Consider the following 14,913-nt stretch of genomic DNA (forward strand, 5'->3'; position numbering starts at 1 on the left):
CAAACTCCTCAATGAGAGCTAAGTCATCTCTGTCGTGCATGGGGCTATGAGATACCCCCCCTTTTTTTTTCTCCCTGGTCTCACTCTGCCATTGAAAGGCCTCGGCTTTTTCCAGAGAAAAGAGACCTCTCCTTTACATCTTTTTGATGATGTCGGACCTGGTCTGACATAGGACCGCAAAGGGTTAAGTGTTTTTGCACTTTATTGTATCTAATACAACCAATAAATGTATCTGAAAAATCAGTTACCAATAACACAGTCATAGCTACAATATACAGCTTGTATTCAGTTTTGCATTACCTTTGACTTATTTTGTCAATAATGTTGTACAGATTTGTTGCCCCACCAAACTTTTGCACAAAATATTATATTATGAATAAAAGTTTAAACACGTGTTGACTGTTTTTTCATATGGGTGTTTTTTCCCTACCTTGTAACAGCTTGTCAAACAAGTTACATTACTGTGTGAAGTGACAAAATATTTATGCATTAAGTATAGTTTGAATTGACAAACTCATTTTAGGTACAAGTATTTGGTTAAAAAATTACACATTTTAAAATAAACATTTAATGTAATATTATAATATCACTGCTCTTTTGTGAATGAGTTTGTTTGGGGGGATCTAAAACTCAACACACGTGGCAATATGTAATATGTGGCCCTTAAACAAATTAGATTAGTTTCCCTTCAAACAAACTTTATTCAGCAGAAGGAAAATGCACAAAATCAGTGACAAGATAAACAGCTGTCCACCAGGACCTTTGGTGAACTGCAAAAAAGTAGCGCAATAACTGAATGATCCTGTGGTTAGTAGAGAGGGCAGTACTATTGACAGCCTGGAAGATAGTGCCAACTGCAACAAACTGGCCAACTCCAGATAGTCTGCAGGTAAGTTTTAGGTGTTTCAGTTGCAACAAACACATCGGTTGTCTGCCCCTAAAGGACTGTAAAAAAAATAGGTAATGAGTTAGACCAGTGAGTTTTTAGACCAAGTGCTGTTACAAATAGAATCTTATATAAATTTTCAATGTATTAAGAACTTAATTTAATAAACCATGGAGTTTAAAATTAATTCTGAACTTGTCAATCAAAAGTACATGGACATTAAACTTCTGTTCAAATTCCATCTGCTGATGAAAATGTTACATGAGTAATAGTGTACATTTGTGTAATTATTACTATCTAAAATTAGATAAATGTTAGGACGATAAGTCTGGTAGACTCACTTCTCTTATTTCTCATAACTTCTAATTTATTCTCTGATACTGGTACTGAATATCTTCAAATAGTGTTTTAGGCAAATTAAATTGACACCTGGATATATAACAACCTGCTTGCATGCTGAAACGGTAACTTAATAGCCTATTAAGTAGGTTTTATTTTAAACCTCAGAACATCAACTTTTAATGTATTAATATAATTGAGTGAAGAAATGTAAAGAAACACTTAAATCATAGAGCTTTAAAACTATAGTTGAAAAATACAGTACAAGAATGCAGATCTCTTCAGTTCCTGTCTCTTGCACTCCCCATACACAAAGAAGAGCTCAGTTTACCCCTGTGGTCTGTACTAAAGTTGGCGATCAGCTGATCTTTGTTGCTTCCGATTTTTCTTTGCAGTTGGTAGAAGATAATAAGACAGTACAGCGTTAGAGGTGATCTGTAGTTACAGGGTACTGTGCTGCGAGTACTCAACTTAGTACAGAACTAAGGACTAACAAGTATGCTGTATGTGATTATCTGTTGATTGTATTTAAATGAAAATCAGAGAAAACTTAGAAAAATCTGAGAAAAGTCAACAGGAATAAAAGAGCATTTTTATCCAATATGTTATTTATAGGGGAGGTCATTTTATTATTATTTTTCTTTATTGCCAAAACCCTTACAAATTAGAATTTTTTTAAAATTTGGAATTCAGTTTCTTAAATCTTTTTAACATAAAACACTGACTCATAGATACACAGTGAGATAGCTAAATCAAATGTTTGAAAGCCAGGTCATTCTATAACTAGAGATTGCACTTCAATTAAAAATACATGTCTAATACATCCCTACAGTGTTGCAATATCAGGGCAACATAATGAATAAATTCTACAGCCATTTTGGTACACTCAGTATAAATATATGAAATGCAATCTATCAGGAAAGACCGACCGCCCGCCCCCTTCAGTATATCAAACACAAAGTTAACCAAGGCATATTTACAGGATATTCAATTTGTAGGGGTTCTCTTATTGAACCAGAGACATAGCTTTCTGGAGAAGCTGTAACATAATTGGATAAACGGGAGCAAACTCCTTCCCTTCTCTGGCTCGCACAGACTGAACATAGGCCTCCAGGGCTCCCCTGAAAAAGAGCAAATGAATGAATACACAGATGCAGCAACATTATTTTTTTTTCACACAGCATTCAAAAGAATTGATAGAGAAAATCCATATTAGGTTTGTGTTAAAATATGCAACACTTTAAGTGTTGCAAGTGGAAAGTTTTGCCACTAATACTGTATTTAACACAAGCAAGTCAAGTGTAAAATAAAATGACATCACCAGCTCAAAGGACTACAAGCAAACATGTCCTGTTCCCACTGGGCATGTTCTGCACTGCACTGAATGTCTACTACTGAAGCCCAGGTCATAAGCTGTGTCTCCTCGTGAGGGGTTGACCTGTAACCCTCCAAGTGCAGGACAGGCTACACATACCGGGGAAAGGCACTCTTTACTGTTAATTATTACTGGCACCCTTTATAGTCACACCCACCACAACATAATTGTTTCCCCATTTGAAAACTAAATAAACCACTGACTGGAAGTAATGGGTCCTGAGAGCGATCTGACCTGATCTGACTACTGGCCACATTCAATGTGCTATGTTCTTTTTCAATCACTATCCAACAATTAGCAGAACCAGGAATGAACTCTCCCAGCACACTGTATGAAAGTTCAAATATCTGCTGCGTACTATCCCTTCAATTACAATTCTATACATTAAGGGGTGCTGTTACACCATTTTTCACTGTCAGAGAAAACCACATGCATATTTGTTGTTTTTTCTGTTTTTGTTACAAGAATATGCAGTACAATTCCTTATTAATGTAATATATAGTATCTGCTTACAAGTGGCAGAATTTCTATTTATCAATTATCTAGCCATGCAAAGTTGTTGAAAACACTTGATAGTCACTTCAGATGTACAAAAGCCTTCAATTAATTTGTGTAAAGATGGACAGTCTTTCCACATGTAATGCTACTATTTTAATGGTTTACTTAATTCCCTTTGTGAAACCCAAATCAAGTATGTTTTTAACTACATATATCAACTAGCCGTCCCATACTCAGTGATTAGAGATCGACTTAACAAGGTAGTTTTACATCAGTTATCACAGACAGACTTGGTACTCTTCCAATGTTCAGTTTAAAGTTATCACTACACAGCAACTGCCACCTTGCTCCAATTGTCTTGTCTTGTCTTCAACCTTCCTCGATCCGAGGGTTGGTCGCATTATGTACAACTCTTCGCCAATGAACTCTGTCTTGAGCTTTCCTCGTCACTTCTTCAGTTGTAAGGCCCATCCGTGTTCTAATATTGTCCATCCATGTTGTCCTTGGTTTCCCACGTGTTTGTGAACCAGGTGTCGTACCTTGCAATATCTGTTTCTCCAAGCAGTCTCCTTCCTTCCGTGTAATGTGACCATAGTAGACCAGTTTCCTTCTTTTGATGTTGTCCAGTATATCCCTCCGTACGCCCGCTCTGGCCAAAACCCATTCATTTGTTTTTCGGGCAACCCAAGAGACTCTTAAAATCTTCCTGAGTCCTTTCATTTCGAAAGCCTGTAATCTTTTCTCATCTTTCTTCTTGATGGTCCAACTTTCACAACTATATGTTGCCACCGGCCATACTAAAGTCTTCAGTAGTCTGATCTTTGTTCCCAGAGAAATGTTGTGACTCTTCCATATTTCTTTCCATATATTCTTCCATATGCTCCAATAACGAAGCCTAAAAGGCACCTATGATTGTTTACAGGTACTAAAAGACGTTTTAGACACTCTCATTCCATTTAAAAAACAAACAAACAAAAAAAAACAGCACACCACAACACCTTGGCCTGCCACAACTATGACATAACACACATATGTCCATTATAAGCAAACACGACCACAGAAACGCAGATCTTTACAGGAGTCCTCTGTCAAGTGGTAGTTTAAAAGAGGAAGTACTTTTGACAGATGTCAAAGGTAGCAAACAAAACTCTTAAATCACATGTCCTCTTAACCCAGTGCTTGCCATTTTATCAAACAGACTGCAGTATAAATCGGTCATGTCAAAAGCTCTTGACAGGTCAATAAAGTATGCACCATAGGGAAACATCTACCCATGGAAGGTAAATTACCAGCAATGTCCTTCAGCTACATTGCTTCTGTTGACTTATTAGATTATGACTACTGTATTGGTGGTCAGTTTTCTCTAAATCAGTATTTATTGACTAACTGATGCATACTTTACACAAATTGAATTTCACTGTCTAACAGTAATTTTGTTTAAACCTTTACCAAAGTTATTTGAAATGTACTCACAAATTCCTATTGAAATGTAGCTTTAGAAAAGCACTAAGATACCCCAAACACTCCCTGCACCAATACATAAGGATTTATGTAGTGTATAATTGATGTTTTAACCAATAAATACTTGCATTGCACATGCTTACCATTTCTGGTCTTAAAATCTGTCACAAGTAAATTAAACAATACAATAGCTCATTTTTGTGATTAATGTTAAACGTTTAAGGTCATAACATTTGAAAGAGGTAACAAAGTGTGACACTTGTGATTACTAGGTCACATAAAGTCTGCTTCTAAAATAATGCACTATTCCATTATTCAATAGGAGAAGGCTTTTGTCCCTGCAGAGCCTGTCGGATCAGTGTGAAAATTCAGCTGGCTGAGGAGTCTTACCCTGGCTGTGTTAATGAGCACTGGAAAATCAGCATCATTAAAAAGATGAATAGTGTAACTAGAATGTCCTCTTTCACCCCCGTAACGAAGAATTTTTATATAGAGAAAATATACAATGTAACCAGGCCCCATTCCTTGAACCAAACACAACATCTAAAAGATCTGCCCGGCAACACATCATATACTGGATAAGAATTTGTTCAGTTTAGAAACTAAGCAATAGGAGAGTGACACAATTTCTACTGCTATTTGTGAACAATGGATCACCCATTTGTTTTACTTACTAGGGGTGCTGTTTATGTTTGGAGTAATGTAATAAAATATACACCAGTAGCAAGAAGCACCGAAAAAGGTACGGCTAATGTACATACATAAACACTTGGGTATTTTGAGCCAGGGGCATTGACCAAGCTACAGTCTGAAAATGAAACAGGAGGAGTGGGGCATATTGGATCCATTTTTTAACATATATTAGAATATGCTGCTCATTAATGCCTTTCTCGCATGATCTGGGTCTAGCTTAGAAAATGAAGTTACACGTTAATCCTTATTGCAAATAACAATTGTAATGAGCAATTAAAGAGCCTCTCTTTGCTTATTGCAATCTCTGTTTATTCAGAGCTGTGGCTCCTTACATGTAAGTTAACACCATTAGGGAAAAGGAATGAGCAACAAGGCTTCCTGGTTACTAGGAATTGCACATATCGCAGGGGCCTGAAATTGATATGGAAATGAGTTTTAGATGAAACCTCTGGGTCTCAGGAGTTTAAGTCTTAGAGTGACTTGGAAAGATAATCTCCAAGTGCCACTGTGAATTAGTGCAGTAAATTGCTCATATTATTATTTTTAATAGTACACTGTAGATCTTGTATGCATGCATCTGCAAAAAATATTTGTAATGGTTAATTTTAAATGCAATTGCATACAATTAGCAGTATTACTCATGTTGAGTAAAACATCTCCAAAATGACTATGTAAATAAACAAAGCATATTACAGCAGTAATATATGATCACTTTATTTTGGGTATACGCATCATTAATTAATTTGTGACCCAAGTACAATGCTGCTGCTCATGTTTTATTTTTACTTCTGACTGTGGAGGGTAACAGTCTACTGTGCGTCATCGGGATCCAAAACCTGAGCTGAGAAATGGCCTTGCTGAATGAAAATTCACCATGTGGATGTAAGAATCCAACACTGATGCACTATGTCTGTCACAAAGCCAGCTTTCCCATTAGTTTTATGATAATGCTCATATATTTCCACTTAAAACGGTCATTGTTTCAGTCAGTTTTAATAGACCAGACATATTTTGCACTTGCTTATTCTCACATACTATTTTTGTATAATGAACATGACGACTTCAGTGTGTCTTTAATAAAACACGAAGCACAGACCTCTTCAAATTACTTACAACTCAAACAACGTAGTTTAGAAGAGGGACATTCCTCCATTTATCTACCGATTTGTATGAAGATGTGTGTAACTCCTGAAACTAGGTTAACCTAATCTGTGTTTGAATTACTACCAAATTGTTGACAATTTCACCCACTGTTCCTTTTTCCCCCTTATGTTATGTTTTAGTACTGTATGCATTAAAACTTGTTAAGAAATATGTGGCATGGGTATATGTGAAGGACTCCACAATATCCACACTATGCATCTGCAGCAAGTCCTTGTACATGTTGGTGATGAATATTTATTTTCAATACCTGAAACCTACACTGTGTTCCTGACCATCTTCTCTCTCATTGTGTACTATAGATGTCTGCTTGATATTAACCACTCATACAAAATGTACAGAATATAAAGTTAACTACATAACACATTATATTATGTACTAGATTACTAGGTATTATGTAATTTACTATATATAGTATGCATTACAATCCAGTACAGCTGTTGTATTTTACTGAAAACAGTTTTTGTAGTGTGCTCAGATAACCTTAATGAAATCTTTAACAAAAACAACCTGAAAAAGGTAACATACGCTACACGTCTCAACTAGAACACAAACACTCCTAACTGAGCTTTACCTTAACAGAATCAGCCGATCCTTCTCTGAAGGGTGGTCGTCAAGCCACTGGGAATAGCGAGCAATGGACCATTCTGCTCTCTGGAATCAATTCAAAGACGCATTCAATTAATAGACTTCAATGCAGAATTTCAATTCAGGAAATGTGCAAGCAAAACCCATTCATCTTACATGAAGAATCATTTTTTGATATTTTAATGCTTCATACAGCACACATACAGTTAATTTCACACACCCGGATTAGTCATAGTCAGACTACCTAGGTAGTTCAAGATTAGTGCTAACTGGGTCTGTGAAACCAGAGGTTAGTACACATCTCAATATAATGTGTCTTCAGTACATTCTACTGTTCACTCATCAGCTCAAAGAAATCTACTAATCAGACTGCCTTCCATTAGGTACCTGGTGTGGGGATTTCAGCTCGGAGGGTGCCCGAGTAAATAAGAAGTGTAGGACGGCACTGTAAGGGATAAGATCCCCCACAGCCTGGCTCCTGGCAATGTGCTCGCTCGTCTGGAAAAGTAATGGCCTAAAAAACGAAACAAAAACAAACAAAAAAAAAAAAGGATCCTTTGAAAGCAATTTGTGAGGAAACCAAACTTGTGTATTAAAGAGTTTTGGGCGCACAAAATACCAGCAGAAACAGCATTTAGAAATTGAGATCTGCATGACCAGGAAATGTAGATTTCCAAGAAGAGCTCATTTCGACATTATGCTTTGACACAGCTTTCCCAAAAACAAACTGTCATAGTTAAATTCTTATTTTATTTTATTGTTGTTTCAAATGGCTGTGCATGATCACACGTTTTGGTTGCTTTAAAAAAGAAGAAATAAACCCCACTGAATTGCACAGTGTTAATAAATTAAGTCATTGTATCAAAGCTATAATTAAACACTTGAAACTAATTATATAACAATGGCTATTTACAACACCTTCTGATGCTGGCATTATACTAAACTTTTTTAGACTTTGGAAATAAAACGAACACCAAGCAAGGAATGCCTGGAGGGGGTAGGCCAGTTCCTGTTTGACACGATTGACACATATTGACCCCTGGAACGTTGTTCAATTCAAGAGGCAAACTGAAGAACCATCATCTTCCTGAGACATCTTCCTTATCTCCTGTAGTGGCACACCAATGCAGCACTGCTTCCCCACGATTGTCAAAAGAACATTCTTAGGACTTTCACAACAGACTTCTCTGAATGATCTCGAAACAGGTTCATCTGTTTACAATGTGCATTTGCATATAAATATAGATTACAAATACTACAAAAACAAACACTGTGTGCTCAGCAGCAAACCATACTCTCTGAAGCTCAATCAATACAAACGTACTTCTCATGTAATTATAGCAGTTAGAGCCTTTTTTGGAAAATGAATTCTGACTCCAACTACCTCTTTTAACCCAAATGTTATTTTACGTAAATGAATGTCATTAGTGAAGTGAATCTGATGGTTGCATTGCTGAGCAGGATGGGTAACTAACACAAAGCTCATATTGACAATACGAACCCCCTGCAGTGTTTGTAAGACACTTGATTTTACCTTTGCTGTATCCTATGCTGTCCATGGGCCAGATCTTCGAAAGGTTTGCACACCGCGCAGAGGGGTATGCGTGTCGCAAATGGCAGTTGTGACGAAATTGCGCCAAGTTGCCATATTCGAAAAGTCCTTTTGCGCGTCACAATCCATTCTGCGCTGTGCAGAAATAAAATTTATGCATCGCGCAATATGGGGGGAGTAGCCAACAATATCCGTGATCCTGGCATACTCGAAGGTATGTGCCAAGCACAAAACCAGGTTTGTGACCCGCCAAATAAGGATTGTAAAAGGACTGTGTTAACTCCGCACACACGACCATTCCAGCACTGACTACAAACAGGCAACAATGGGAAACGTGGGTAGCATGCAGCGTGCCCATTGATGTGTGGATGTGAATGATGCAAGACACACCCAGCATCAGCAATCCCGACATAGGCAAAGATACGCTGAAAGAGCGTACCGGCCTCGACACACATATGAGGAGCTCAACAATGAGCAAATCGTGTCCAAGTATCATCTCGACTCATTTATGCCACATGCTGCATGATGACCTGGCCAGAACAAACCTGCGCAGTCATGCCTTGTCTGAGCAATTGGTAGTATCTGTCTGTATGTGTATCCTTGCTACCGGGACAGCAGTGTCCCGCCACCTCGACTACTTCATAACCACGTTGTTGCGACGTGCTGAGGAACATATTAATTTCCCCAGTACCAGAACAAACAGTGAGGAGATAATGCAGGGTTTTTATGAGGTCGTGCACCTGTCGCGCGTGGTAGGTACAATTGACTGCACCCATATTGCAATCCGGGCAACTGTTCCAGTTGTCCTGCTCTATCAGGATTCTAGTTGTATTCGGAATAGTGGGAAATTTGAATAGCTATTCCATGCCATGTAAGCAGGGTATTCCGAATGAATCCGTCCGTATTCTGGATACCAGTATTCCGAAAACGTGATACCGAATACCCACTTAGTATTAGGATACTATCGGAATACGAGCCCTTCTAGACACCTTATTCAGAAAACCAGTTTTTTTCTAGACAAACAAGTCATCGTTTTATAATCTGTAATATAGAAGACAACGACTTTTGTGCCCAACAAAGCCTTTGCAAAATCTGTGCACAAATATATTAGTACGTGTATGACTCCAAACTGGGTGCCGATTATGCAATATCTTCCTATTTTTTTTTAGTTTTTAAGTAGATCAACAGTCAATACCAGGATATTATATATAGTCAAATTGAGATTAAAACCTCTTTTACGAGTGGCCAAGCAGGCAGCAGCAAGTCAATCGGACAACAAGAACAAGTACACAATAAAATACAATTAAGACACAGGCAAACCACATTTAAAACAATCAAAATACACAACAGTAGTCAACTATTTTAAACAATTACAACTCTCAGTCACAAAATCATGCAGTTTACTCTTAAATTGCAATAAAGATATCTGGGTCTGCAGCTTTAGTTTGGGCTGGAACTCATTCCAGGAGCATGGGGCATAATAAGCAAAGGATCCTTTACCAGCCTCAGTACTCACATTTGGGATTTTAAAATGCAAAAAAGAATGAGATCTGAGGCTATGGTTACTATGGGAACCTATAAGGTATTCATTTAAATAAGTATATTCATATAATTTACATTGAATAGGCTTGTATACCAGAATATACCAGTGCTTCAACCTGTCCAAAGAAGTTCAGCCTACCAAATCGTGTAATATATAATGAGTATTAAATCTTGTATTTGTAATGTACCTCAATGCTGCATGATATAGCAAGTCAAGTTTATCTAAAGTTGATGGTGATGCAAACCCATATATTGCATCACCATAGTCAATTTGCGGCAAAAACATACAAGCAATAAGCCTCTTTTTTTGTTTCCATAACATATAACATGTTCACATCACAGCGACGTTTATAGCATATTCCCATGCCCAACAGACAAGTGCGGAAACATGCACTCACCTCTGTTCAGCACACTGCCTTCCTTCTGTTTCTTTAATGCGGTCCTATTAGCATATGGTAATGCATCGGTAATTAGAAACATGAGATGCAAATGTATTCTAGGTGGACATTCAATATGCACATAGCGCAATCAGATTTGAATTGGGTGAAAGCCCTAATTCGTCTGCATATACCAATATCTGCGAGATAATTGCAAAGCGCTAGTTCCAATAACTGCGCACCGCTGGCTCAAATAGTGTCAGAGTAACAGTCTACTCTGGAGTTGGGTACAGTAGTACAAACGTACAAAGGTACAGAACCCCAACCTGAAGTATTTCCTTGTGATACAATACAATGGTGACACCAATGATAGCAGCTTGTCGCATTACTAATGGTGACTGTCCATCATTTTGCATTCTCGCTTGGCTGTTGTGTGCAGTTGCTATACATGGATTAGGGAGTGGTTAACATGTAGAAAACAGAAAGTACTGATTAGAGGAAAAACCTCAGAATGGAGTGTGGTAACCAGCGGTGTACCACAGGGATCAGTATTAGGTCCTCTGCTATTCCTAATCTACATTAATGATTTAGATTCTGGTATAGTAAGCAATCTTGTTAAATTTGCAGACGACACAAAAGTAGGAGGAGTGGCAAACACTGTTGCAGAGGTCATTCAAAATGATCTAGACAAGATTCAGAACTGGGCAGACACATGGCAAATGACATTTAATAGAGAAAAGTGTAAGGTACTGCACGCAGGAAATAAAAATGTACATTATAAATATCATATGGGAGATATTGAAATTGGAGAAGGAATCTATGAAAAAGACCTAGGAGTTTTTGTTGACTCAGAAATGTCTTCATCTAGACAATGTGGGGAAGCTATAAAAAAGGCTAACAAGATGCTCGGATACATTGTGAAAAGTGTTGAATTTAAATCAAGGGAAGTAATGTTAAAACTGTACAATGCACTAGTAAGACCTCATCTTGAATATTGTGTTCAGTTCTGGTCACCTCGCTATAAAAAAGATATTGCTGCTCTAGAAAGAGTGAAAAGAAGAGCAACCAGAATTATTCCGGGCTTAAAAGGCATGTCATATGCAGACAGGCTAAAAAAATTGAATCTGTTCAGTCTTGAACAAAGAAGACTACGTGGCGACCTAATTCAAGCATTCAAAATTCTAAAAGGTATTGACAGTGTCGACCCAAGGGACTTTTTCAGCCTGAAAAAAGAAACAAGGACCAGGGGTCACAAATGGAGTTTAGAAAAAGGGGCATTCAGAACAGAAAATAGGAGACACTTTTTTACACAGAGAATTGTGAGGGTCTGGAATCAACTCCCCAGTAATGTTGTTGAAGCTGACACCCTGGGATCCTTCAAGAAGCTGCTTGATGAGAATTTGGGATCAATAAGCTACTAACAACCAAACGAGCAACATGGGCCGAATGGCCTCCTCTCGTTTGTAAACTTTCTTATGTTCTTATGTTCTTATATTGGTAGTGAATACGCAGACGGTTTTGCGAGGCACAAACAGATTTGCGAATTGCTTAAAAGACTACTATATTCCAGTGTCTCACAACTGCTTTGTGCCGTTTTGGAATATCTCTCATTTTGTGCCAAAGCACTATTTTTTTGCACGGCACAAATTTAGCGAGGGGATTGCGCGAAGATCGGGCCCCATATGTTTTTTTTTTTTGTTTTCATATTTTACACAGCATAGGAAATCCGTGTTTTTTTTTTGGGGGGGGGGGGGGGGGGTGTTCAAATTTTACTCTGGCAATGTTCACCCAGAGAAAGATTTTTTTTCTTCTAAACATTGTAGTTTATATGATGCCTCCTCTAATACAGTGCGCCCATTAGAAGATGATATTTTTCTCCTGGTGAACGCTCCGGAGTAAATGTGGAGAAATGTATTGCTTAGATTTAAAACCATGATGTGTGTTTAAATGGTCGGGAACATGTTTAAAAACAGAACACTATTATACAGACAACACGGGACATAGTAAAGGTAACATAATGTAATGTTTATTGTAAAATTTCCAGGATGTTCTGTAACACTACTTCAAACTGTACAGTTCTTAAAATGCATGACATCCAAAATACTAGCATAGCCCCTCATTATTGATCATAAAATGACACCCACTGGCACGGCTCATTAAAGGTTCGCTACCATCATACTGTCCTACCTAGCCAACGTAAAGCTGTATTTTGATCCACCATTTTTTTTTTTTAATCATCATATCAAAAAAATAAATAACACAACCCTGCAGTTTTTTTTTTAAATAGTAATATACTGTACTATACAGCTGTAATATACTGTATATAGTTTAATAGTAATATACTGTACTATACAGCTGTAATATACTGTATATAGTTTAATAGTAATATACTGTACTATACTGTATATAGTTTAATAGTAGTATACTGTGCTATACAGCTGTAATATACTGTATATAGTTTAATAGTAATATACTGTACTATACAGCTGTAATATACTGTATATAGTTTAATAGTAGTATACTGTGCTATACAGCTGTAATATACTGTATATAGTTTAATAGTAGTATACTGTGCTATACAGCTGTAATAGATTTAAGTATTTTATTGCAGCAGTTCCCAAAGATCATTTTCTCCAGTTTCCACTGTTCTTTCTTTCCTCCTATGATTTATGCCACCTTATTCCTGCCGGTTATGGAGAGATGTGTAATATTTCTCCCTTGTATTTCTTACAAAAGTCAGTGCAATCTTGCAATTTTACAAGCTCTCTCAAGCTAAATGACGTAAGAAATGTTCCAACGAACAGTGCACAACGCTGTCATTGTGACAGGAACAAAGACACAGATGAGATGAGGCAAGCTATGTAGAAAAATATACCCAAAGCTACATGATGCGTTCAAACTAGAAATTAAGACCCATTTGTTATCAAATGGCATATGAAATGGGATGACGCTCCATTGCATAAATAACAAAAGAAATGTATTTATATGCAAATTACTTGGCAGTTCTTCAAGTACTTTCATTTGGATGTAACTTTGAATTTGATGTTTGCATCTTCCCCTGTGGAATGTGATAGCTATGGAACTGAATGAACATCTCAAAATGGTTGGATGCACTATAGTTCATGATCATTTTTAATCATCTTCAGGGATGGACCGACCATTTCTTGGTGATTATTCCAAAAACCTTTAATAATCCTTTTCAAATTGTCATTGTTTTTGTAATTTAGTACTTTTAGTTGGTGACAGCAGACCAAAATCCAATTGTAACCTTTGGTTCCTGGTCTAACATAACAAAAAAAGGGGAGAGATGACACTGTATAAATCTGTTTGTCTGCTTTCTAAACAACTATGAAAGACAAATAAAAGGCTGTACAGTTTCTTGTATTTATGCCATCCCTTTTTAATTTGAGCATACCAATTGGTTCCCCTAGCAATATTCACGTCCGACAAACAAGGAAATAATGAATCTATAAATCATCTGTATAAAAATGATAATGAAAGCCTAACAATTCAATTAGCTGGTCTAATGGATGAATGTGAAGACTAAGTGGCTGAGAAACAGGCGCTAGAGCAGTCCAATCAGACAGACGATATAAACTGGATCTTGTGTTATCAAATTGATGTAAATAATTGCAATCACAACAGAAAGGACTATCCACCATGCAGGACCCCGGGCACAATTCAAATCACGCTTTCATCTAGACAGGACAGAGAGAGCCACAACAGGAAATTCAGATGAAAGATGAAGATGGATAAAGTTAAATTGCATTGCTGTCTATACCCTAATCACACAATGCAACACCATCATTAAAGGTTATTCCTTTCTGTGATTAGCAATACAATTTGACTAAAAAGCATGGCACAGCATTTTTAGGTTTAGATAAATCAGGAACATGAGCATAGATGAGCAGAAATTAGATGAATGGTGACAGCAATACTGGATGATAATTATGTTCAAGGCGATATCAAATACTAGCCCTTTTGATGAATAAAGCTCTACAGAAAAATCAGTCATTAACTAATTTGGCTTGAGATACATGGACTAGTGATTTAAGCATTTCCATCTTCAGCCCACTAGCAGACAGTGCAAAACGAGAAATCCAGTGTTTAAATGGTTCATGTTAGGCTTTGTTTGGTCACATTGTTGTTTAGAAATGGACAGGTCTAATGACTTGAAACATTCACAGTACAATTGTGTCTACTATAAAAAGAAATGAAAACTATTTATTTTGTATTTTGTGTAGATAAAGACATGACAATCTAAAATACATACTCATACCACAGCAGTAATACCTTTTTAAAAATCATTTTGGAGAGGGCAAACTAATATTTATTTAAAACATGAATCATCAATGGAGATTGTCGACAGTTATTTCTCTCTCAAAGGCAACTTTACAGTGGAAGTTATTCTATGGAAACAAGTGCAGCAGCAGTGGTTTTG

The 14,913-nt window shown here is 37.1% G+C and overlaps 1 protein-coding gene across 1 annotated transcript in view; it reads right to left on the minus strand.

The window, feature by feature from the left end:
* Nucleotides 1-115: 115 nt before the first annotated feature.
* The window catches only part of cog5 (component of oligomeric golgi complex 5), a 115,013-nt gene continuing 100,215 nt past the window's right edge, over nucleotides 116-14,913 (minus strand). The window contains exons 20-22 of the mRNA XM_041257631.1: nucleotides 7,389-7,515; nucleotides 6,988-7,067; nucleotides 116-2,346 (exon numbers count right to left, since the gene is read on the minus strand). Coding sequence (XP_041113565.1) covers nucleotides 2,232-2,346; nucleotides 6,988-7,067; nucleotides 7,389-7,515 — 322 coding nt within the window. The 3' untranslated portion in view covers nucleotides 116-2,231. The remainder of the gene's footprint in view (nucleotides 2,347-6,987; nucleotides 7,068-7,388; nucleotides 7,516-14,913) is intronic.

The sequence above is a fragment of the Polyodon spathula genome, chromosome 8, assembly GCF_017654505.1.
Source record: "Polyodon spathula isolate WHYD16114869_AA chromosome 8, ASM1765450v1, whole genome shotgun sequence".
Classification (NCBI taxonomy): Eukaryota; Metazoa; Chordata; class Actinopteri; order Acipenseriformes; family Polyodontidae; genus Polyodon; species Polyodon spathula.